Below are 19,691 nucleotides of genomic sequence, written 5' to 3' on the forward strand. Positions count from 1 at the left end.
ACAGATCCGGAGATCTTGCTGGCCAGGGTAGTTGACTTACACCTCCTAGGGCACGTTGGGTGGCACGGGATACATGCGGACGTGCATTGTCCTGTTGGAACAGCAAGTTCCCTTGCCGGTCTAGGAATGGTAGAACGATGGGTTCGATGGCGGTTTGGATGTACCGTGCACTATTCAGTGTCCCCTCGACGATCACCAGTGGTGTACGGCCAGTGTAGGAGATCGCTCCCCACACCATGATACCGGGTGTTGGCCCTGTGTGCCTCGGTCGTATGCAGTCCTGATTGTGGCGCTCACCTGCACGGCGCCAAACACGCATACGACCATCATTGGCACCAAGGCAGAAGCGACTCTCATCGCTGAAGACGACACGTCTCCATTCGTCCCTCCATTCACACCTGTCACGACACCACTGGAGGCGGGCTGCACGATGTTGGGGCGTGAGCGGAAGACGGCCTAACGGTGTGCGGGACCGTAGCCCAGCTTCATGGAGACGGTTGCGAATGGTCCTCGCCGATACCCCAGGAGCAACAGTGTCCCTAATTTGCTGGGAAGTGGCGGTGCGGTCCCCTACGGCACTGCGTAGGATCCTACGGTCTTGGCGCGCATCCGTGCGTCGCTGCGGTCCGGTCCCAGGTCGACGGGCACGTGCACCTTCCGCCGACCACTGGCGACAACATCCGTATGCCACGGCAAACTGGCTGACACTGACGGCGGCGGTGCACAAATGCTGCACAGCTAGCGCCATTCGACGGCCAACACCGCGGTTCCTGGTGTGTCCGCTGTGCCGTGCGTGTGATCATTGCTTGTACAGCCCTCTCGCAGTGTCCGGAGCAAGTATGGTGGGTCTGACACACCGTTGTCAATGTGTTCTTTTTTCCATTTCGAGGAGTGTATATCTGACGAATACGTAATGTGGGTTGATTGGACAAACATGCTTGGTTGCAGGGGATTTGAGAAGAAAATAACCATTCATCATCAGGCGCTCTGGCTTTCATCTGTCCCCTCGTGTAAAGAATTCAGTTGCTGGAAAATGTTTTCAGTGCAACGAAGGCGCTACGTAGTAGCTGCGGGTATTGTACAGATATTCTAGAAGCGTGTTATAGGTATGTAATTTACTCAATGGAGAAACTCCCAACAAAGTGCATTAGCCTAAAAGTGGACTACGCTGAAACATAAGTCACTCCTTTCACTATAAGATGGAGAAGGTTGCACCTTCTACTGGCACGACATATGGAAGTCGTGCTGACTTAATTAATTAGGTCTAATCCCTGTTTGTGAACTGTACTAAGTTGTTATGACTGTTCATTCCTTTTCCATACCAAATAAATTCAGGTAAGAAACTAATTATAAAAGGTATCTGAAATTCAGAAAGTGGGCGACTTAGGGTGCCTGGTAAGGCACACTTCGTCTGTTAGCGTCTATCAATAAGGTTTTTTCGCTATCTTCTTATTACGACTGGCACTGCAGTAAGTAACGGCTGTAAAATCCCTTTCTTGAGAGATATGTGTTACGACGATTAGGTTTGATACTGGAGCACCCATAAATTCTTTAGGTTTTTTTTATTAGTAACTTGCAAATAATTCATAAGTAAACATTAACGAAACCGTAGACAGGAGTAACGGCTGTAAAATCCCTTTCTTCAGAGATATGTGTTACGACGATTAGGTTTGATACTGGAGCACCCATAAATTCTTTAGGTAAGTTTTTTTTTATTAGTAACTTGCAAATAATTCATAAGTAAACATTAACGAAACCGTAGACAGGAGTGATGCAACAGAACAGTATTGTAAATATAGTTCAAGATGTTAAATTTCACGCATTATGTAAGAAAAAACGGGCACAATCGGGTATAAAATAATGCGTGATGTTACTAAATCCTGATACTTACAAATGTAATATTAGTGTAAGAAAGCTGTGAAAACAAGGATAAACATAGTATTGTATCTTGTTATTATAATCTGCAGTATTAGTACAATGTTAGATAATATTATTTTTTTGATTAATTGTAATAATGGTATATCCTTTCGTCCGTCTCAAACGCTCAACGCTAACACAGGCATGTGCTACAATGTTCTTGTTTGCAAGAAGTGGAAAACGTTATTCTTGAATTGACTTATCAATAACTGACGAAGCTGACTCGAATTTATACTTAATTCCTTATATCCGACCTTGAGAAATTTACAGTTAAAGAGAAACAGCATTACATTCCGCAGACGGGATATGATGTGTGAACGGTGGCTATCAGTTGTATATTGTAAATTTAAAGGTTGGCCATGTAATTCATAATGTAGAAACTGACAACTTTATTTACTTTCTGGCATGAGACGCAGCTGGCTTTGACAGTCTAAAGATCACATTTCAATTCACGAAACAATATAAATATTACTTCTCAGTTCTCGAGCCACCACAATTCTGATATAGGTAATTTGGAGACAGATACTGAGAATCGAAGGCGATGCCTCTACTTTACCGGTTGATGTTACTCTCTCCTGGCCTAAGAAGTAAGAATGTGTTCGCTCGAACCAGTAGCGAAAAAAATATGTATGACCGGCGTAATGCATCATAAATTCTTTAAACGTGATGGTAACATACCATTAAAAAGTGAAGATACAGGATGCATAACTATAAAGGAAGAAGAAAGGCAATTTTCAATTAACATACCAATATACGACAATAAATCACTAAAGAGAATCAATGAAGTAATTAATATGTAATAAAATACTTAATATGTAATTCAGTAATGTTTAATACAATTCTTTTGCGATTTTAGTATACGGAATTAAAAAGAAGTAGTAACGACATTAATATCAATGCAGAGGAATGTGTTGTCAATTCTTGTTAAAAGAACGGTATTTCGAAACTGGACTGGGAGCCAGTGTCCACTTTCTGAACGACTGAAGAACCACCCAAAGGCACAGTGATCGCTTCATTTGCCAGTGCCTTACGTATTTCTTTCTGTAAATTCTCTCTGTTTTGTTTATCTCTGTTAACAATAAGAACGCATATCTTAGACATAAAATAACAGCACAGGTTGATAGTACAATTAAAATGTTTAGTAAATCGATGTGTGGAGCTGGAGTAGGTTAACTGGTACAGGAGAGAGAAGGTTTTGGTTTTGAAGTGTAGCTTCGAAGTCAGTATCAGTCGGGAAAGTCGAGATATAAGTAATCTTTTTTTCTGAGGATGTAAATGTCGAATGAATGAGACATACTGACAATTATAGAATACATGAACTATGCCCTCATGAAAGGGGTGAAAGATTACACATATACTGACATAGGAATCTGAACTACTTTTATGGATACTTTTACTCGTATTACTTTACTTTCGATAGAGTATAAACCTCTGGAGATTGCAGGAAGATTACAACTATCGCGAACTAGCAAGGAGACGGCACGAGTGTGGGGTCGGGGATTTGTCCGAAATTTTGTGTGGTGAAAGAGGACTCCTAACACCTCATGTGGTTAAAATATTAGGACGCACTACCCGGAAAATCCTGGGAAAATTGATCCAAAGTTTCTTAAGTGCCTTATGAGTATAAAATGTTAGTCCATTGACACAAAATTTCTGACCAATCCCGGACCCCACGGTCGTGCCGTCTCCTTGTAAGAGAAACAATATCCAGATAACGCACAACGTCATTTCCTTTTCGGAAATTACTCCGTACGATGCTGAAGTGTGTTGTCATTGGAGAACCGTTGAATCTTAAGTCATATATTCAGTCATAATTCGTACCCATTTCTCAAGTCAAGCAGTTTTACAGTTTGATGAAATCTCATTCGGCCTCCAAATCTGCTGTATTTGTTTTTGGAAAAAAGCCAAAATTTTACCGAAGCAGGAGAGTCTCTCTCTCTCTCTCTTGCTCTTTTTCTCTCACCTTCACACCATTGCACATTGCTGCACATTGGTAACTCTCGAAACGCCGTCTCTGAAATGTAAGTGGAAGTGAGAGATCCCTTCGTGTGTGCGAGGGAAGGTAGAAGCTGAATGTTGATTTGCGGTGAAGCTTTCGTAGCGTGGCAGCACATATGGCAGATAAGTTGATATTATCAAGGAAGCAGGTGTAAGCTACAGGGGAAAACGGCTAATACATAGTATGTACTTGAGCTATGGTGAAAAAATAGAAATAGAAGACCAAGAACGAAGCGCTCGTATTAGAAACGATCAACCTGTACGTTGAAGGAAAAAGGAAAGGTCAGGAGTGGGATTCAAACTCAGAGTGAAATGATATCAGTGATAAGATTCGCTGGGAACATATCTACCCTCAGTGAAAGTGGGGAAGAAATGCAGAACTTAAGACCAAAAATTGTGATTCAGAATCAGATACAGTCTCTGCGGGAGGTCTAAACAGCTCATGCGTTGCAGCAGACTGGCGAGATCTTGCGGGAAGTAGGATGTGTGTTCAGACGATCGTCGTTAAGCCTGGCCGCCAGTTGGGCTCTTCGGTGGGGGTGATGGGCGCGGTGATGGGGATGCCCAGGATGTGCACCTCGCGGTAGCCCAGGCGCGCCAGCTCCACCTCGCGGGCGGCTGCCACTTGCGGGTCGTAGTACCGCAACTTGGGCGCCTCGTCGTGCATGTAGCGGTTGTAGCTGTACACCATGTGCAGCAGGTAGAACTCCAGGCCTGTAACAAGTGCCGACCGCCGATCAGTCGCGTGCCTCACCGCACTGTGCTACACGGCATCAAACACACAACATTAGCACCACTACGAGAGTTTTCGCTAACGCTGAAGTCATCTACAGGTCATCGACATCTACACGGGTACTCTGCAAATCACATTTAAGTGCCTGGAAGAGGGTTCATCGAACCACCTTCACAATTCTCTATTATTCCAATCTCTTATAGCGCACGGAAAGAATGAACGCCTATATCTTTCCGTACGAGCTCTGATTTCCCTTATTTTAATGTGGCGATCGTTCCTCCCTATGGAGGTCGCTGCCAACAAAATATTTTCGCATTCGGAGGACAAAGTTGGTGATTGGAATTTAGTGAGAAGATTCCCACGCAACGAAAAACGCCTTTCTTTTAATGGTTTCCAGCCCAAATCCTGTATCATTTCTGTGACACTCCCTCCCATATTTAGCTATAATACAAAACGTGCTGCTTTTCTTTGGACTTTTTCGATGTACTCCGTCTGTCCTATCTGGTAAGGATCCCTCATCGCGCAGCAGTATTTTCAAGAGGGCGGAAAAGCGTAGTGCAGATGGTCTCGTTAGGTCTGTTACATTTTTTAAGTGTCCTGTCAATAAAACACAGTCTTTGGTTAGCCTTTCCCCACAACATTTTCTATGTGTTCTTTCCAATTTCAGTTGTTCGTGATTGTAATACCTAGGTTTTTAATTGAATTTACGGCTTTTACATTAGACTGATTTATCGTGTAACCTAATTTTAACGTGTTCCTTTTAACACTCATGTGGAGGAACTCACACTTTTCGTTATTTAGGGTCAACTGCCACTTTTCGCACCATTCAGATATTTTTTCTAAATCGTTTTGCTGTTTGTTTTGGTCTTCTGATGACTTTATTAGTGGGTGCTCAGATTGTCTCCCAAATCGTTTATATAGGTAAGGAGCAGCAAAGGGCATATAACACTACCTTTGGGAATGCCGGAAATCACTTCTGTTTTACTCGATGACTTTCCGTCAGTTACTACGATCTGTGACCTCTCTGACAGGAAATCAAAAATCCAGTCACATAACTGAGACGATATTCCATAAGCACGCAATTTCACTACGCGCCGCTTGTGTAGTAGTGTCAAAAGCCTTCCGGGAATCCAGCAATACGGAATCGATCTGAAATCCCTTGTCAATAGCACTCAGAACTTCATGTGAGTAAAGAGCTAGTTGTGCTTCACAGGAACGATGGTTTTTAAGCCCATGTTGACTGTGTCTCAAAAGACCGTTTTTTTCTATGTAATTCATAATGTTCGAACACAATATATGTTCTAAAATCCTGCTGCATAGCGACGTTAACGATGTGGGCCTGTACTTTAGTGGATTAATCCTACTACCTTTCTTGAATATTGGTGTGACCGGTGCAACTTTCCAGTCTTTGGGAACGGATCTTTCGTCGAGAAACGGTTGTATATGATTGTTAAGTATTGAGCTAATGCATCAGCATACTGCGAAAGGTACCTAATTGGTATACGGTCTGAACCAGAAGACTTGCTTTTATTACGTGATTTGAGTTTCTTCACTACTCCGAGGATATTTACTTCTACGTTACTGATGTTGGCAGCTGTTCTCGATTCAAATTCTGGAATATTTACTTCGTCTTCTTTTGTGAAGGCATTTCGGAAGGCTGTGTTTAGTAACTCTTCTTTGGCAGCCCTGTCTTCGATAGTATCTCCATTGCTATAGCGCAGAGAAGACGTTGATATTTTATTGCCGCTAACATACTTCACATACGAACAGAATGTCTTTGGATTTTCTGCCAGGTTTCGAGACAAAGTTTCATTGTGTATACTGTTATAGGCGTCTCGCATTGAAGTCCGCTCTAATTTTCGAGCTTCTGTAAAATATCGCCAATCTTGGGGATTTTGCGTCTGTTTAAATTTGGCATGTTTGTTTCGTTGTTTCTGCAATAGTGTTCTAACCCGTTTTGTGCAGCAAGGAGGATCAGCTCCGTCGTTTGTTAATTTATTGACATAATATACAGAAAAACGTCGATGGACGATTGTAATTAAATGGAGAGGATCTTGGGGAAAATTTCTGTGTGGTGTAATGAACAGCAGTTTTACAGTTCCCTCAGTACAAGACAGAGCCTATGAATAAGGGAAAGAACTCAACAGCGTCCGATTACAATAATACTGGTGAACATCTTAAGCGCATCATATCGTACGTGTACTTAAGAATAATATTAGAAACGATCTAAAATTTGTATCAGTAAAGCGAATGGAAGACAAATTTCAAATGACGAAAACTGCAACAGTTGCGTAACAATTATTTATTAATCACGACTAATTTCATGACTAAGTTTCCTTTAATTTACGTCTACGGTCACAAACTTTTTGTTAACAGATTACCTTTTTCGGTCTTTAATGACAATCATCAGATCTGCAGCAAAAATGGGAAAAACATGAATACACTCGCAAACTGTATACAGCTTAAGAACAATATAGAGCATAATGAAAAGTAGTACTGACAAAATTTACATTTGTGCGATTTAAATATGAAGAGGCATACCTGTTTCAGAAAAACAAAGTCCTAATGTACTGCAGCCATAGTGGCATAGTCAACTGTTAAATGCGGAATCAGCACCAGCATCGTCAAATACATATAAATAACATCACATGCTAATGTCGGCATACACTAGTTTTCAATAATTAATTGAAACGGCGAAAATAAGTAGGTTCATAAAAATATTTACAGCGCCATGTTAGACGAAACATGAAATCGTTATTGTCAGATGGAGAAACCATGAATAATACACTGTTATTATAGCGTAACTGAGCTGTGCAGTGGCTCATGTTGGTTCTGTTTATAGGTTTCTGTCCTCTGTTGGAGGCCAGACCGTAACGCTTAGCTGACATGGTTGCGGTTGTTGGTCTTCTCGAGTTAACTGGCGCCACTTGGCTTTGCAAGCGTCGCTTGCCCGTTAGTGGCAGCAGCGGCGGTTATTGATATGTAGTAACAGTCGCCCTATCTTTGGGGCGACGTCGTTGTTCTTCCAGGTCGTGTCAGTGTGCAGTTGGGTTGGGGACTCAGCAGGAGCCAGGTCCGCACAGTGCGGGTACATGCTGGTACCGCTGGCAGCGTACAAGGATTGCCGTAACCAATGGCCTGTGGTCACGAGAGGCACGACCTCGTCGTAGACCGGATCCTGCAATATTTAAGTTGAGTGCATTTGGATCCAAGTAGAGAAACCTCCAGCATTGCGAGGTCTTACGATTCTCCAGTGACTTTGGTTCGTGTTGCTGCTCGTAGTGTTGCCGAGGCGAAGAGCACCGAGTGGAGTGCTTGGGGAAGGCGGATCTGATTGGCTTTCCTAGACTTCTAATTACTATTTTTGCGTTCAGTTTGTTACTATTTGTTAAGTTCAACAGTTCAATAAGCGGTATTTTTCCTGCCTCGTGGCCGCCAACGCCCCATTTACATGCTCTTGGGGTTGATGTATGTAACAGCAGTGTACGCTTCCTCGCCTTGCCGCTGATGTCTGGTTAGGCGCGTAGTTTTGACAGCTTTCTTGATTTAGGTTGGTTGGTGATTCTTCTACCCTGGTGGTAGTGGTTCCACAGTGATTCCACAGTATTCTGTGGGCAGAGTCCAGACCGCCGGTTCCGGCTTTGTCGTATTTTTACATCTTTGCATTTGGTTTATTGGACGCCAGGTAGCCTCAGAAAGATTTTCATTAGTCATTTGTTAGACTGCCACCAGCATGAGTTACCATTTTGTGAAGTGATTGCAACTCTTGGCTGCCTATCTCACGGATCGCGAAATTGTTTTTTGCTGGACCTACTCAGAGGTCGATTCCTGGTGCACCGTCTGTGACTGGCCCTTGTGTTTTATTATTTTATTTGCTGTTTTATTGATTCAAATTTTTCTATATAACTGCCATTCTTGGCGTTTCAGCAGGTTTAAGTGATTGTGGTACCAAGTTTGCCATCATTTTGTCTCACCCGTCCGTGATCAGTCACCTGTCTTTTTAAATTAACCTTTGCTATTGTATTGCTGTTGTAAAATATGTTTGTAAATTTTTAATAATTGCCGTTCTTGGCGTTACAGGCTTTCAGCCGTGACTGTGGTTACTTGCCTTAAAATTCTAATTTTGATCACATTGGCTTGTTTTTAAAACATTATATGCTGTGTGTGTATTTTATGCCCATTTGGTAAATTGTAATGCACTGAAAGCGCTATTAATTACACAGTTGTTTATTCCTTCATTAATAACGTGTGATATATTGATTTATTGCTGTGTCTGGAATTACCGTTTTAAAATAAACGTGTGTAATTGCAAAAGGTAACCAATAGTAACTGATTACGGCCCCGTCCACAGTCGTAACCGAATTCTGCCTTCCTTGACTACCAGGTTTCAGTAATACAAATTACGACGTCGGGATCTAAAAACTGTGCTACCACTGAGTACATAATTTATGCATATTACGGTTTGATATCAGTTTCGTCACCTGGAGATAACGATTTTACATATCGCCTAACAAAAAGCTGTGAATACTTTTATGACCCTGTTGATGGTCAGACGACTGAGACTGCGTGTATAAATAATTTTACTAGCAGGCGATAATATGACATTTTTCAAATATAAAGTATAGGAGCTGTGGCGCACCACTTCGCGAAAAAAAAAAAAAAAAAAAAAAAATTCGTCTCTAACAAATGTTGTTCCTCATGACGTAATATATCACCGGCAGACGTTAGTCAGGAAGATTTTGAAATACCATGGTATGTAGATGCAAATGTAGAAATATTTTGGGAACTGCTATCACATACAAGCTTGGTATTTCTGATATGTAAGGCTTTTAACTTTTCAGGTACTCCTCCGAAGCCAGACGTCCTGTAGCCTGTCTTCACGTGTACGGTGACCATATGGAAATCTTGTTGAAAAGCGTTCAAGTGCAGCTCTGCAGCAATGGATCCTCAGGGACTCTGAGGTTTCATCTAAGAGTTGAGTAAGTCGTATGAGGGAAACCATTGGTTTATAGATCTGTGTTTACTAGGATTAACGGCTTGTTTCACAGTTCTTTAGTTTCGTTTGTACTTCTAATAATCAAACAGCCTGCAAAAATGGATTATTAATCTCACTTATTAGTGTCCCTTATTAGTATCCTTCTTACCAGTTCCTACCGATCTTCTTCAGGGCATACATAAGATTAGTTCACGAACACTACGTTTCCTTCGAAGTCAATAAAAACTACAAAATCTTCCCTAGGTTTTTCTAGACACCTTTCCCCAGTTATTCGCAGCATTGAACTGCACTTTTGTGTGTTTCCCGCTTCTAAAGTTGAAATGTTCTTCATCCAATTCTCTCTCAACTTTAGATTGCAATTCTTTGGCGGATTAGGTATTACGCAATGTTCTATATCACGAGAATTTTGTGGTTCTTTCATAGTTTTGGTACTGGCAGCATCATTGGTTTTGTGAAATCATCTGGCCACTCATCTTCCTCATCAATATAACACAAATGCAGTACATCCACATTTGCTTAGCTTAATACTTTGACCAGTTCAATCTGAAGCCCACGTAGACGTTCCACATTTTCTTTCCTTAACTGTCATCTGAGTTCCTTTCATTGCCATCTCAGTTTCTTTGCTAGTGATTGGAAAACTATCCTCTTCCAGTAATTATTTTTTGTTCCACGTATTAAAAGCATCTGGACGCCCTTTTGCCTCATGTAATTAACTCTACATTCCTTTCTGTTTTGCAGGTCCATTACCACTCTCATCCATCATCATCCACATATTGTTTCTCTTTCCCCTACTGAATTTTTTACTTACTTTATTGCTGTACATCAAACAATATCGCCCCTTCCTGTCTAGTGCCTAAATTTCTCAATATTCCTGTTGTTGCCATTCTTCCCCGTATTTATCAGTTTCTTTTTTGTAGTTGATTACTTAGAGCCTTATATAACTTTTTGTACCTTCTCCCGTAAAGGAATTTGTATATTTTCTTGTTTCTTCTATCTTCTCCAACCTGGTCTTTGAAGCCACTTGTTTCATCTGATGCTTTCGGTGTACAGTTTTTCGGACTAATCCAACAATCGTCGCTGTTATCTGGTGGGTTCTGTACTTGTATATCATTTTCCTCGAGTTATTCTTGTACTTATTTCCTTACCTTTTAAGTACTTATTTATATAAATAATTTTATTAACAGGACATGAATTGATATCCACTCCTGGCAATGTCTTATAATTTTTCAAACATTTTCTCTTTCCTGTATCAAAACGTAGTCCATGCGCTTCTTATTTGAATCAAGTGGACTACATGTGTATCATCTTCCCACTCCCACAAGTCACCGCGGGGGAGGGGGGTGGAGCCGTGCGGTCTTAGGCGCCTTGCCACGGTTCGCGCGGCTCCCCCCGTCGGAGGTTCGAGTCCTCCCTCGGGCATGGGTGTGTTTGTCGTCCTTAGTGTAAGTTAGTTTAATTAGTGTGCAAGCCTACGCAGTTCGGTCCCATAGAACCTTATCACAAATTTCCAAATTTCCCTCAAGCCGAATACTCTAGATAAGTAAATCTTGATGATATATTCAGGAAATAACAGCGCAGCCGTTAGAGTCCCTCTGCTTAGACGCATCTGTATGAAGATCGAATATTCGCTTCTTAGGAGGGTGAGCAACGGTAGGTATTTCCAATGACTGTCGCGTCGAGAATAAACTGGATTTATGCCGCTTCATATGGATCTGTCGCCGAATAACAAGTGGTTAAGTGGACTGGTCTATATGCTACTGCTACTTGCCTAGTGAACGGTGTTGTGGCGTAGCAAGACAGCCACGCCACGGAAGTAGCCGAAAGGCACGCGCTAAGCTCACGCAGATGGGCGTGAGGTCTGAAACAGGATACGTAATGAATGCTATAAAGAAAAGTACGTAGCTTCTGGAATACTTAACTTTAATCCATACTTGTGGTACATCGCTCTTGACGATACAAGTGAGACTCTGTAGATACATGCAATGTTACTAATGGCGCCTTGCTAGGTCGTAGCCATAGACTTAGCTGAAGGCTATTCTAACTATCTGCTCTGCAAATGAGCGAGGCTTCGTCAGTGTAGTCGCTAGCAAAGTCGTCCGTACAACTGGGGCGAGTGCTAGTACGTCTCTCTAGACCTGCCGTGTGGTGGCGCTCGGTCTGCTATCACTGAAAGTGGCGACACGCGGCTCCGACATGTACTAATGGACCGCGGCCGATTTAAAGCTACCACCTAGCAAGTGTGGTGTCTGGCGGTGACACCACAAACGGGATCTATAATTATTTGTCGTAGTCTAACTGAACCTTAAACCGATCATCCACAGTCGGAGTGGAACTCCACAAAAGCCATGTAGCACTCGAACAGACATGTTAGAATGGCTTAATACATTTCATGCCCTCACACATTTGGGTTTAAATCCTTCCTACGTAGTAACCACGTAAACCTCTCATAAAAAGTCAGATCCAGAAATGGCACTGAACTTTTAAAATTGAGTTCCTTCATACTGAGGATGACAACGACAACAAAGGTTGAAGAGCATTCGTAATGGCATATACGCGACGACGCATGTTTAGTCTGAGGGAAATAGTGGACAGAGGCGACCTGCTATGCTGGTAGTTTGCCGTACCGATATCCAGGAAGCCGGCGGAGACGGCGATGGTGGAGTGCGTGTTCCAGCCGTCCGCCGCGAAGCTGAGGAGCATGCCGAGCAGCCACGTGACCAGGCCCATCACGACGTACACCAGCATCACCAGCAGCCACACCATCAGCGTCGAGCGGCTCCTCTGTCAACACAGCAACCGCGAGTTCCAAACAGGAGAAAGAGCGCCGCAGGCAGAGCAGGGTTCAAATGGCTCTGAGCACTATGGGACTCAACTGCCGAGGTCATTAGTCCCCTAGAACTCAGAACTAGTTAAACCTAACTAACCTAAGGACATCACAAACATCCATGCCCGAGGCAGGATTCGAACCTGCGACCGTAGCGGTCTTGCGGTTCCAGACTGCAGCGCCTTTAACCGCACGGCCACTTCGGGCGGCAGGCAGAGCAGGGCCGCTGCGTCCATCAGCTGGCACCTGCTCCGCAAAGCACGCCGATGGCAGAGTATTCTGTCGCAGAGCGGCATTCTATTAGAAATAAGTGGTTACAGTCAAACCTATATGTGACACAATACGCCAGGTCGTTAGTCTAGTCGAAAAATAAACAGTGTAAAGATGTGTAATTTTATACTTTCGTATCTGACGTAAGTAGTGTAACCAATGTGTGAAAATAATCACGTCCTTATTACGGAAGATACTTAGAACTAGGCATCTGAGACATGGAAATTACAATAATTTACATGTATCACCAGCTGCAACATAGTCGCGAATACAAACAGTGATCCAATACTGTCAAATGTTTTTTATTCCAGTCTTTGATCACAGTACGAATTCCTTTGACGATGACCTGTTTCTGTCAGTGACCATCTTCAGATCTGTTTTACCATTAGGCTTTATCACTTTAGGACATGGTGCAGAAAGATCTGAAGATGGTCATTACTGACTGAAACCGGTCATCTTCAAAGGAATTAATATTTTGATCAAATACTGGAAAAAAAAAAAAACATTTGAATTTTCATCTCTCCATCATTGCTGACGACAGCATCTCATTAAAAAAAGATATAGCCGCAATACATTTTATTATGTGAAAATCACAGTGCTCCTTGTGCTGTACTTTATTGATACTGATCAGTTATACAACGTACATGATAGACTTCGGAATACATAATAAGCCTTATGTAGGTAGTCTTGCAGACATGATATAGAAGGCGCCAGGTTATGGGAGTGACAGCAGAATATTTCGCAGGTAAATTGCACTTGCGGAAGATGAAGTTAATCTGAGCTATATGATAAGAAAGCTTAAAGAGGAATACAATAAGGATGCCCTGAAATTGAACGAGGCTGTTGGAACGGTAAAAGTAAATAATTTGGAGATGGACGGAGCAGTAATTGCAGCCATCGAAAAAGCAAAATTTCTTCGGGTATTATTAAAGGAACAGGGCACAAGTAATGATGAAATCACGAATAGGATTAATAGAGGGCGAGCTGTAACAAGGGCAATGAACTCTGTTCTGTGAACAAAAAGATAAGAAGAACAACGAAGAAGAGGATGTGCAAACTACAGTCCAGAGCGTACGTTTGTACGCAGCAGAAACCTAGGACAATAGCAAACAAAAAATCTGCTTGCCTGCCGCTGTAATGGATTACTTGAGACGAAGCTCAAGCTGTACTAGCATTGATGGAATAAGAAATGGCGTAATCCGACGAAGAATGAAAATTGATAGGAGTATCTCTGACGACATACAACATAAACAGCTGATATGGTTTGGTCATTGGAAATGAATGAAAACAGAATACCAGAAGCTACTACTGTGGTTATCACCATAGCGGATGAAAATGGGTCACCCGGCACACAACTGGAGGAGGCACCAGAAGCAAGAACGCTTTATTACAGTAACAAATCATTTTTTTTATATTGTTGGCGGTCAGGAGTGATTCCGAACACAGGCCCATGATATTTGACGTTGGAGCAAGTAAAAGATGGCAGAATCGATCAGTGTTCAATAATTGATTGCCTCATAAGAAGTTAATTGACAATGAAATTGAATTTATTGAAACCAGGCAGTTGTACGTAGGCTGTAATTAATTTCCTCTTATAATCATTGGTGATTATTGTTAGGTATGTCATGTTCCTTACTGCGTTAATATGGAGACAGTTTCTTTTCAAGGAGTTTTCGGGTACAATCTCTGTAGAGCCAGAAAATATGTTGAATGTAATTTTTGCTTTCTTGTTAAAGAATGAAGGTTTCTTAATTGGCCTCCGAATGTTTGCTCAGAATCTGCTGAACATATTAGAAGAACTTACTGTGTGATGCTGTTCTCTTCCGCGATCGAGACAGATACAGATTTGAGTAATTATGTTGCATACGACATGTCAACAGTCTCACCATAAGTTGGGAGGAATGAGAGTCAAGTTCACCATTCTTCGTCTTCCCTGTAGAACGTTTGCTTCCAACGTCCTGTGAAAAATTTTTCTGCAGTATATTTGGGTATTCCTCACACTCCATACTGCATGTCAATCATCGATGGATGATTTTCAGCTTCACAGATGAAATCTTCAGTATTGACTTCCACCACTAGCCAACAATATGAGCTACACCACCGTACTACCAAAGTAACAGAAGCAGCAAGCAATCCCAATACGTCACGAGGCGACTGTGAACATGCTGCCCTGCTTCGCCGGTCAGCGCTGCCACCGAGTGGCGTCGTGTGAAGCCCACTTTTGGAGGCGTAGTTCCTCCGGTGGTGGGGCACTGGCGCTTCTGAGCTACTAACTACTAGTAACCGTAGTCCGCCAGTGAGCGCCGCACAAGATCGGTGGCGCTGCTCTTCCATTTAAACCGAAGCTTTTGCGAGCGGATGCGCCACTGAGTAGCCTTCGTCAGTGGCTCCGTGTGAAGGTGGGCTTACGGTCGTGCTGATGCTCTCTATCCATGATCCAAGGCGGTAGGCAGGAGCGTGTGGCGTCCTGGGTTTGAACTCACAATACTCTGGCTGGAGTGTCAGGCGGTGGCATACAATGAGGGACCTCGCCTCGGCAGCTCTCGGTCGGAGCCTGGAACCATCAGGAATAGATGACGGCTCATAGAGAGTGGCTTTGTCTAGTTGCTGGTGCTGCTCGATAAGGCTACAGCCCTTTGGCTGCACATCTGATTGCGCTCGACGAGAACACGGCACCGATGGAATGAAGCTACCGGCTGAATTGACGACACAAGTGCTTGCCCTACCCATGTGTGTCTTGACAAGTGCTCAGTTCCCGTTACGTAGCTGGCTGCGAATCGTTGCTTCATGCTACAACATGTTGCAGCAATCCAGCCAACATTCACGGTGGAGCACTACGCCGTCCTATTGCAGCGTTTAACTGCAAAGTTACCTGGGCGACAGGCCCGCATGTCCCTTGGCTGATTGCTGTGTCCGCCTGAGACCGAAGCCACAAAACGTGACCCGCATTCCATCATTCTACTACGTGGTTCAAAAATGTTCAGATGTGTGTGAAATCTTATGCGACTTAACTGCTAAGGTCATCAGTCCCTAAGCTTACACACTACTTAACCTAAATTATCCTAAGGACAAACACACACACCCATGCCCGAGGGAGGACTCCAACCTCCGCCGGGATCAGCCGCTCAGTCCATGTTCTACGTGGTAAAGGCTACCACTTGTCACTGGCTACCCATGCGTATACGTTTTCCGCTGAAGATATATAGCTGTGAATCGTTTCCTAGACAAATGTCGCGATAGAGTGAATCATGTGACAGCCAAAGGAAGTCCGCAATCTTTCACACAATGAAATGAGTAAAAACCCTTACCAACAGAAGAATTTGAAATGAACACTTTCTTTCTAGGTAATCAAGGGTGTAAGAAAGAAGAAAACAATGATGTACACATTTTCAAATATGTATCTCGTTCAACATACTAATGCTGAGTTTAGAGATGAAAAGTGTTTGCAAGAATCATTCTGCGGTTCAACCAAACCCCACTGACGAGTATGTGCTCAAGTTGAGCGGTGTGACGTTGTGGACCTACGGGAAACGGGATTGATTTATCAACAGACTGCTGCACATGTTGGGCCCGATACATCAACGATGTGTCGCTGCCTACATTAGTGATACGAGGAATTTTTGCGCACTTGTAGACAAATTTTTGGACGTCTGTGTAGTAGGACTGCTGATAAAAATATCAACATATCGACATCTTTTCAAAACTGTTTACCCCATGTATCCATGTATCGATATCAAAATGTCAGTATCGCGTACGGATTTTATTACTTTATATCAAAATTTTTTCACACTTTGCGGTAAATATTTGAAATTCTTCTTTTGAAACTGCAGTAGAACATAATTTTACTTTCACTGTGTGAAGGAGTCTCATTACTTTTTGAACTGTCATCACGTACAATCTTCCTCTTTGACTCTGTGAAGTAAGTGTGTGTGGCACGAAAGAAGAAGTCCGACTGCACTGGGGGTGGGGATGTGAGTGGAATAACAAGATTCCCGACGTGAAGAAATAGCACTCCAGTTGTGTCAAAAATTGTTTTGTTCACAAACAATTGCTGAAAATGATATCTGAATGGCAAGACTGCTCATGACGGTGGGCGGAGACTTGCGAGGGGAAATGCTGACATAATCGGCGCTCAGTGCTACTAACAGGAACTGCAACGTTTAACATCATCAAGGCAATTTTCACACTACAACTGCTGGGTCGCTCGCGCCGGCAAGGTCGCCGGCAGCCATCTTCGGCAGGGAGCGAGTAAGTATTTCAAACGAGTTTAATAATTCTTGGCTGCGTGTTTAAGTGCCTACAAGTTCTCGATAGTCCATGATAATGTTAAAGCCTTTAGTTGGCATCATTTCAATTAAATATTGATTTCCCATGGGCCCTGCAGGAGTCGAGTGTCCGTGAAGAGTGGCGGACAAGGCGACTATAGTGACGTCACAAGAGCGTAACAGGGCCCATATATCTCGATGGTCCAGTTACCAGGTATGCCAATACTTTCACCGTCGATACATCGATACTTTTCTTCGATCTATAGAGAACTGATAATGATATCTTCTTAAATATCGATATACCGGATTCCCGTTATTTTTAAAAAATATCAATCGGCCTACTGCATATTACAGACACACGTTAAGATCAGTGCGTTGTGCGAGCAGCGCTAGCAAAGCGAACATCATACAGGGATCATATCCGGGCACATGTTGCACCTGCTGTGTGATCAGGAACCATTGGGAACCATATGTTTGCAGCAAGATTAAGATGACGTGTGCCTCTGCCCAGGCTCCCGCTGATGCCACGACACCGCCAACCACGGCTACTCTAGTGACGTGAAAGCGTTGACTGGAGGGTGCAATGGAGATCTGTTGTTTTCGGTGAAGACAGTAGGTTCTGTCTGTAACTGAGTGATGGCGTGGATCTGTTGTGCTTCTTATTCCAGCGTTCATTCACCCAGACACACAAGTTCCATCACAGGCTTCATTGTGTGGGGTTCCATTAAAAAGAAATTGCTTTCCCCGAAAGTCGATAATATTTTTTTTTTCTTTTGTGCATTACCTTGTCATAGTACGTATGTATCATTTATTTCAACTATTCTTTATTTGTTAATACGTCACATCGTTTCTTCATTCATTTTACTACTGTTTTATATTTTACATATATGAATGTTCTGTTTTTATATGCTTTGTAAATCTTTGGTTAGGTTAGGAGAAGTACTGTGTCAGAGAGACAGCGAACGACTATCGATAGAGAGCGTGCGAGTTGCTGTGGTATCGTGGCCGGTTCGCGGGTAGAGAAACGTTGCAAAGTTCGGCGTGAAAGACGGTGATACGCGGAGGAACAATTGATTACAGTGCGTCCGCTGTGTTAATAGGAGATCGTGCATTATCAAGCGAACAGTAAAACCTGAAAAGTATATTGAGCGTTTGCAGTGACGATTTTACATACTGCGTGAACTTGTGACAATTAGCCGTGAACAAGACACCATTGTCGTGTGGAGACACTAACTGTTAGAATTGCGTGAAAGTGGAGGAAACCAAAATGTTAAGTAAAAGAACAGTGCTGTGATATGATCAAGAAACATTTGTTATATCATCCAAACTGTCTTAAAGACGACGACGTAAATTGAACTCATGTTTAACTCACTGTTATAGTGATAAACACAGTTGACTGTTTTCCTGTGACAACACAGTGAAAGAACTGTGCGAAGTATTGGCATTAACCGGCTATATATCGTAAATACTAAAGGCATTGCATAATTCCGACCTACCCTGCACAGCGTGATAAATAAACTTTTAATAATAAAACGTCGCGCGCGTAACGACAACGCACACACTGGAACTATTATTTTGCGCCAGTGCTACCAGCTGATTTCACTACAACGGAGACGTGGACCACCGCCGTAACTGGAATATTAATGAAACAGGAGGATCCATCATTATCTTCACGCCACGAACCAGAGTTGACTTCACACATCGTCCGCGCGAATCGCCGCTGACGTCATCCCACTGCCTGGAGCAACAGTTAAGACATTAAAAGAAAATTATTACGCTCTCTATCATTTCAAAATTAAAGACAATTGCAGTTAAATTATCTATTTTAAAAATACTGTCACAATATCAAGGTTCAATTTTGTTTAATTCCAATAAATATTCTTTCCATTATTTCGTCTTGTTGACAGTGTTGAAAACCCGCCAAATTAAAGTTCAATTAATAATTTCCTTTCAAAATTCTTCTCAGACATTTTGCTGCTCATCATAATTTAATTTTAATGTTTTTGTGTAACTTCTTTTGGAGGTAGTACATATGTTATTTTTTGTGCATTACAATTAGCTACCATAAAATTACGTATATTACCAATTGATGCTATACGCCATTACTGCTTGAAAACTGACCAATAGTACTTTTGCACCTATTTTCTCATTGGCTGTCAGGTTCAAAACAAAATTACGTATTTCGTGGGCATCTAGCAGATGCGCGACGTCTATGTAGGCCCCTACAATACTTCTTTTTTCTTTTACAGGTTTACTGGAATTGTATTGACTTTAATTGTTCATTTGACGCCCGTTAAAGTGATTTATCGCATCTATATAAAAATTGTACTGAATTACCTAATTTATTTTTTTATTATGTAAACATTGGCATACCATATTTAGATTAAAATTGACTTCTTATTAATTAGCCTCACATAAGATTCTGCACGTTCTGACAAAGACTATGCCAAAACTTTTTTTTTCTAACAGGGGTAGTCAGATTCCTTGTACAGGTCATGTTTTATTATTTAAAAGGTTTTTTTTTCAGAAGTAGAGAACCAGTTTCCTTACACCATCAGACACAACAATTACATCTCGCGATCACATAAGCTGTTTCCGCAGGGCCAGTGCCCGCAACATTTCACGTGCTACTGCCATATCTCCGACAGCAAGTTGATGTGCTGTATCAGCAGGACAATGCGCGTCCAC

At 42.3% G+C, this 19,691-nt stretch overlaps 1 protein-coding gene across 1 annotated transcript in view; it reads right to left on the minus strand.

Annotated features, from left to right (window-relative positions):
- Positions 1 to 2,282: 2,282 nt before the first annotated feature.
- LOC126469787 (uncharacterized) overlaps positions 2,283 to 19,691 on the minus strand; it is a 104,388-nt gene continuing 86,979 nt past the window's right edge. The window contains exons 8-9 of the mRNA XM_050097041.1: positions 12,269 to 12,425; positions 2,283 to 4,629 (exon numbers count right to left, since the gene is read on the minus strand). Of these exons, the coding sequence (XP_049952998.1) occupies positions 4,406 to 4,629; positions 12,269 to 12,425 (381 nt within the window). The 3' untranslated portion in view covers positions 2,283 to 4,405. The remainder of the gene's footprint in view (positions 4,630 to 12,268; positions 12,426 to 19,691) is intronic.

The sequence above is a fragment of the Schistocerca serialis genome, chromosome 1, assembly GCF_023864345.2.
Source record: "Schistocerca serialis cubense isolate TAMUIC-IGC-003099 chromosome 1, iqSchSeri2.2, whole genome shotgun sequence".
Taxonomy (NCBI): Eukaryota; Metazoa; Arthropoda; class Insecta; order Orthoptera; family Acrididae; genus Schistocerca; species Schistocerca serialis.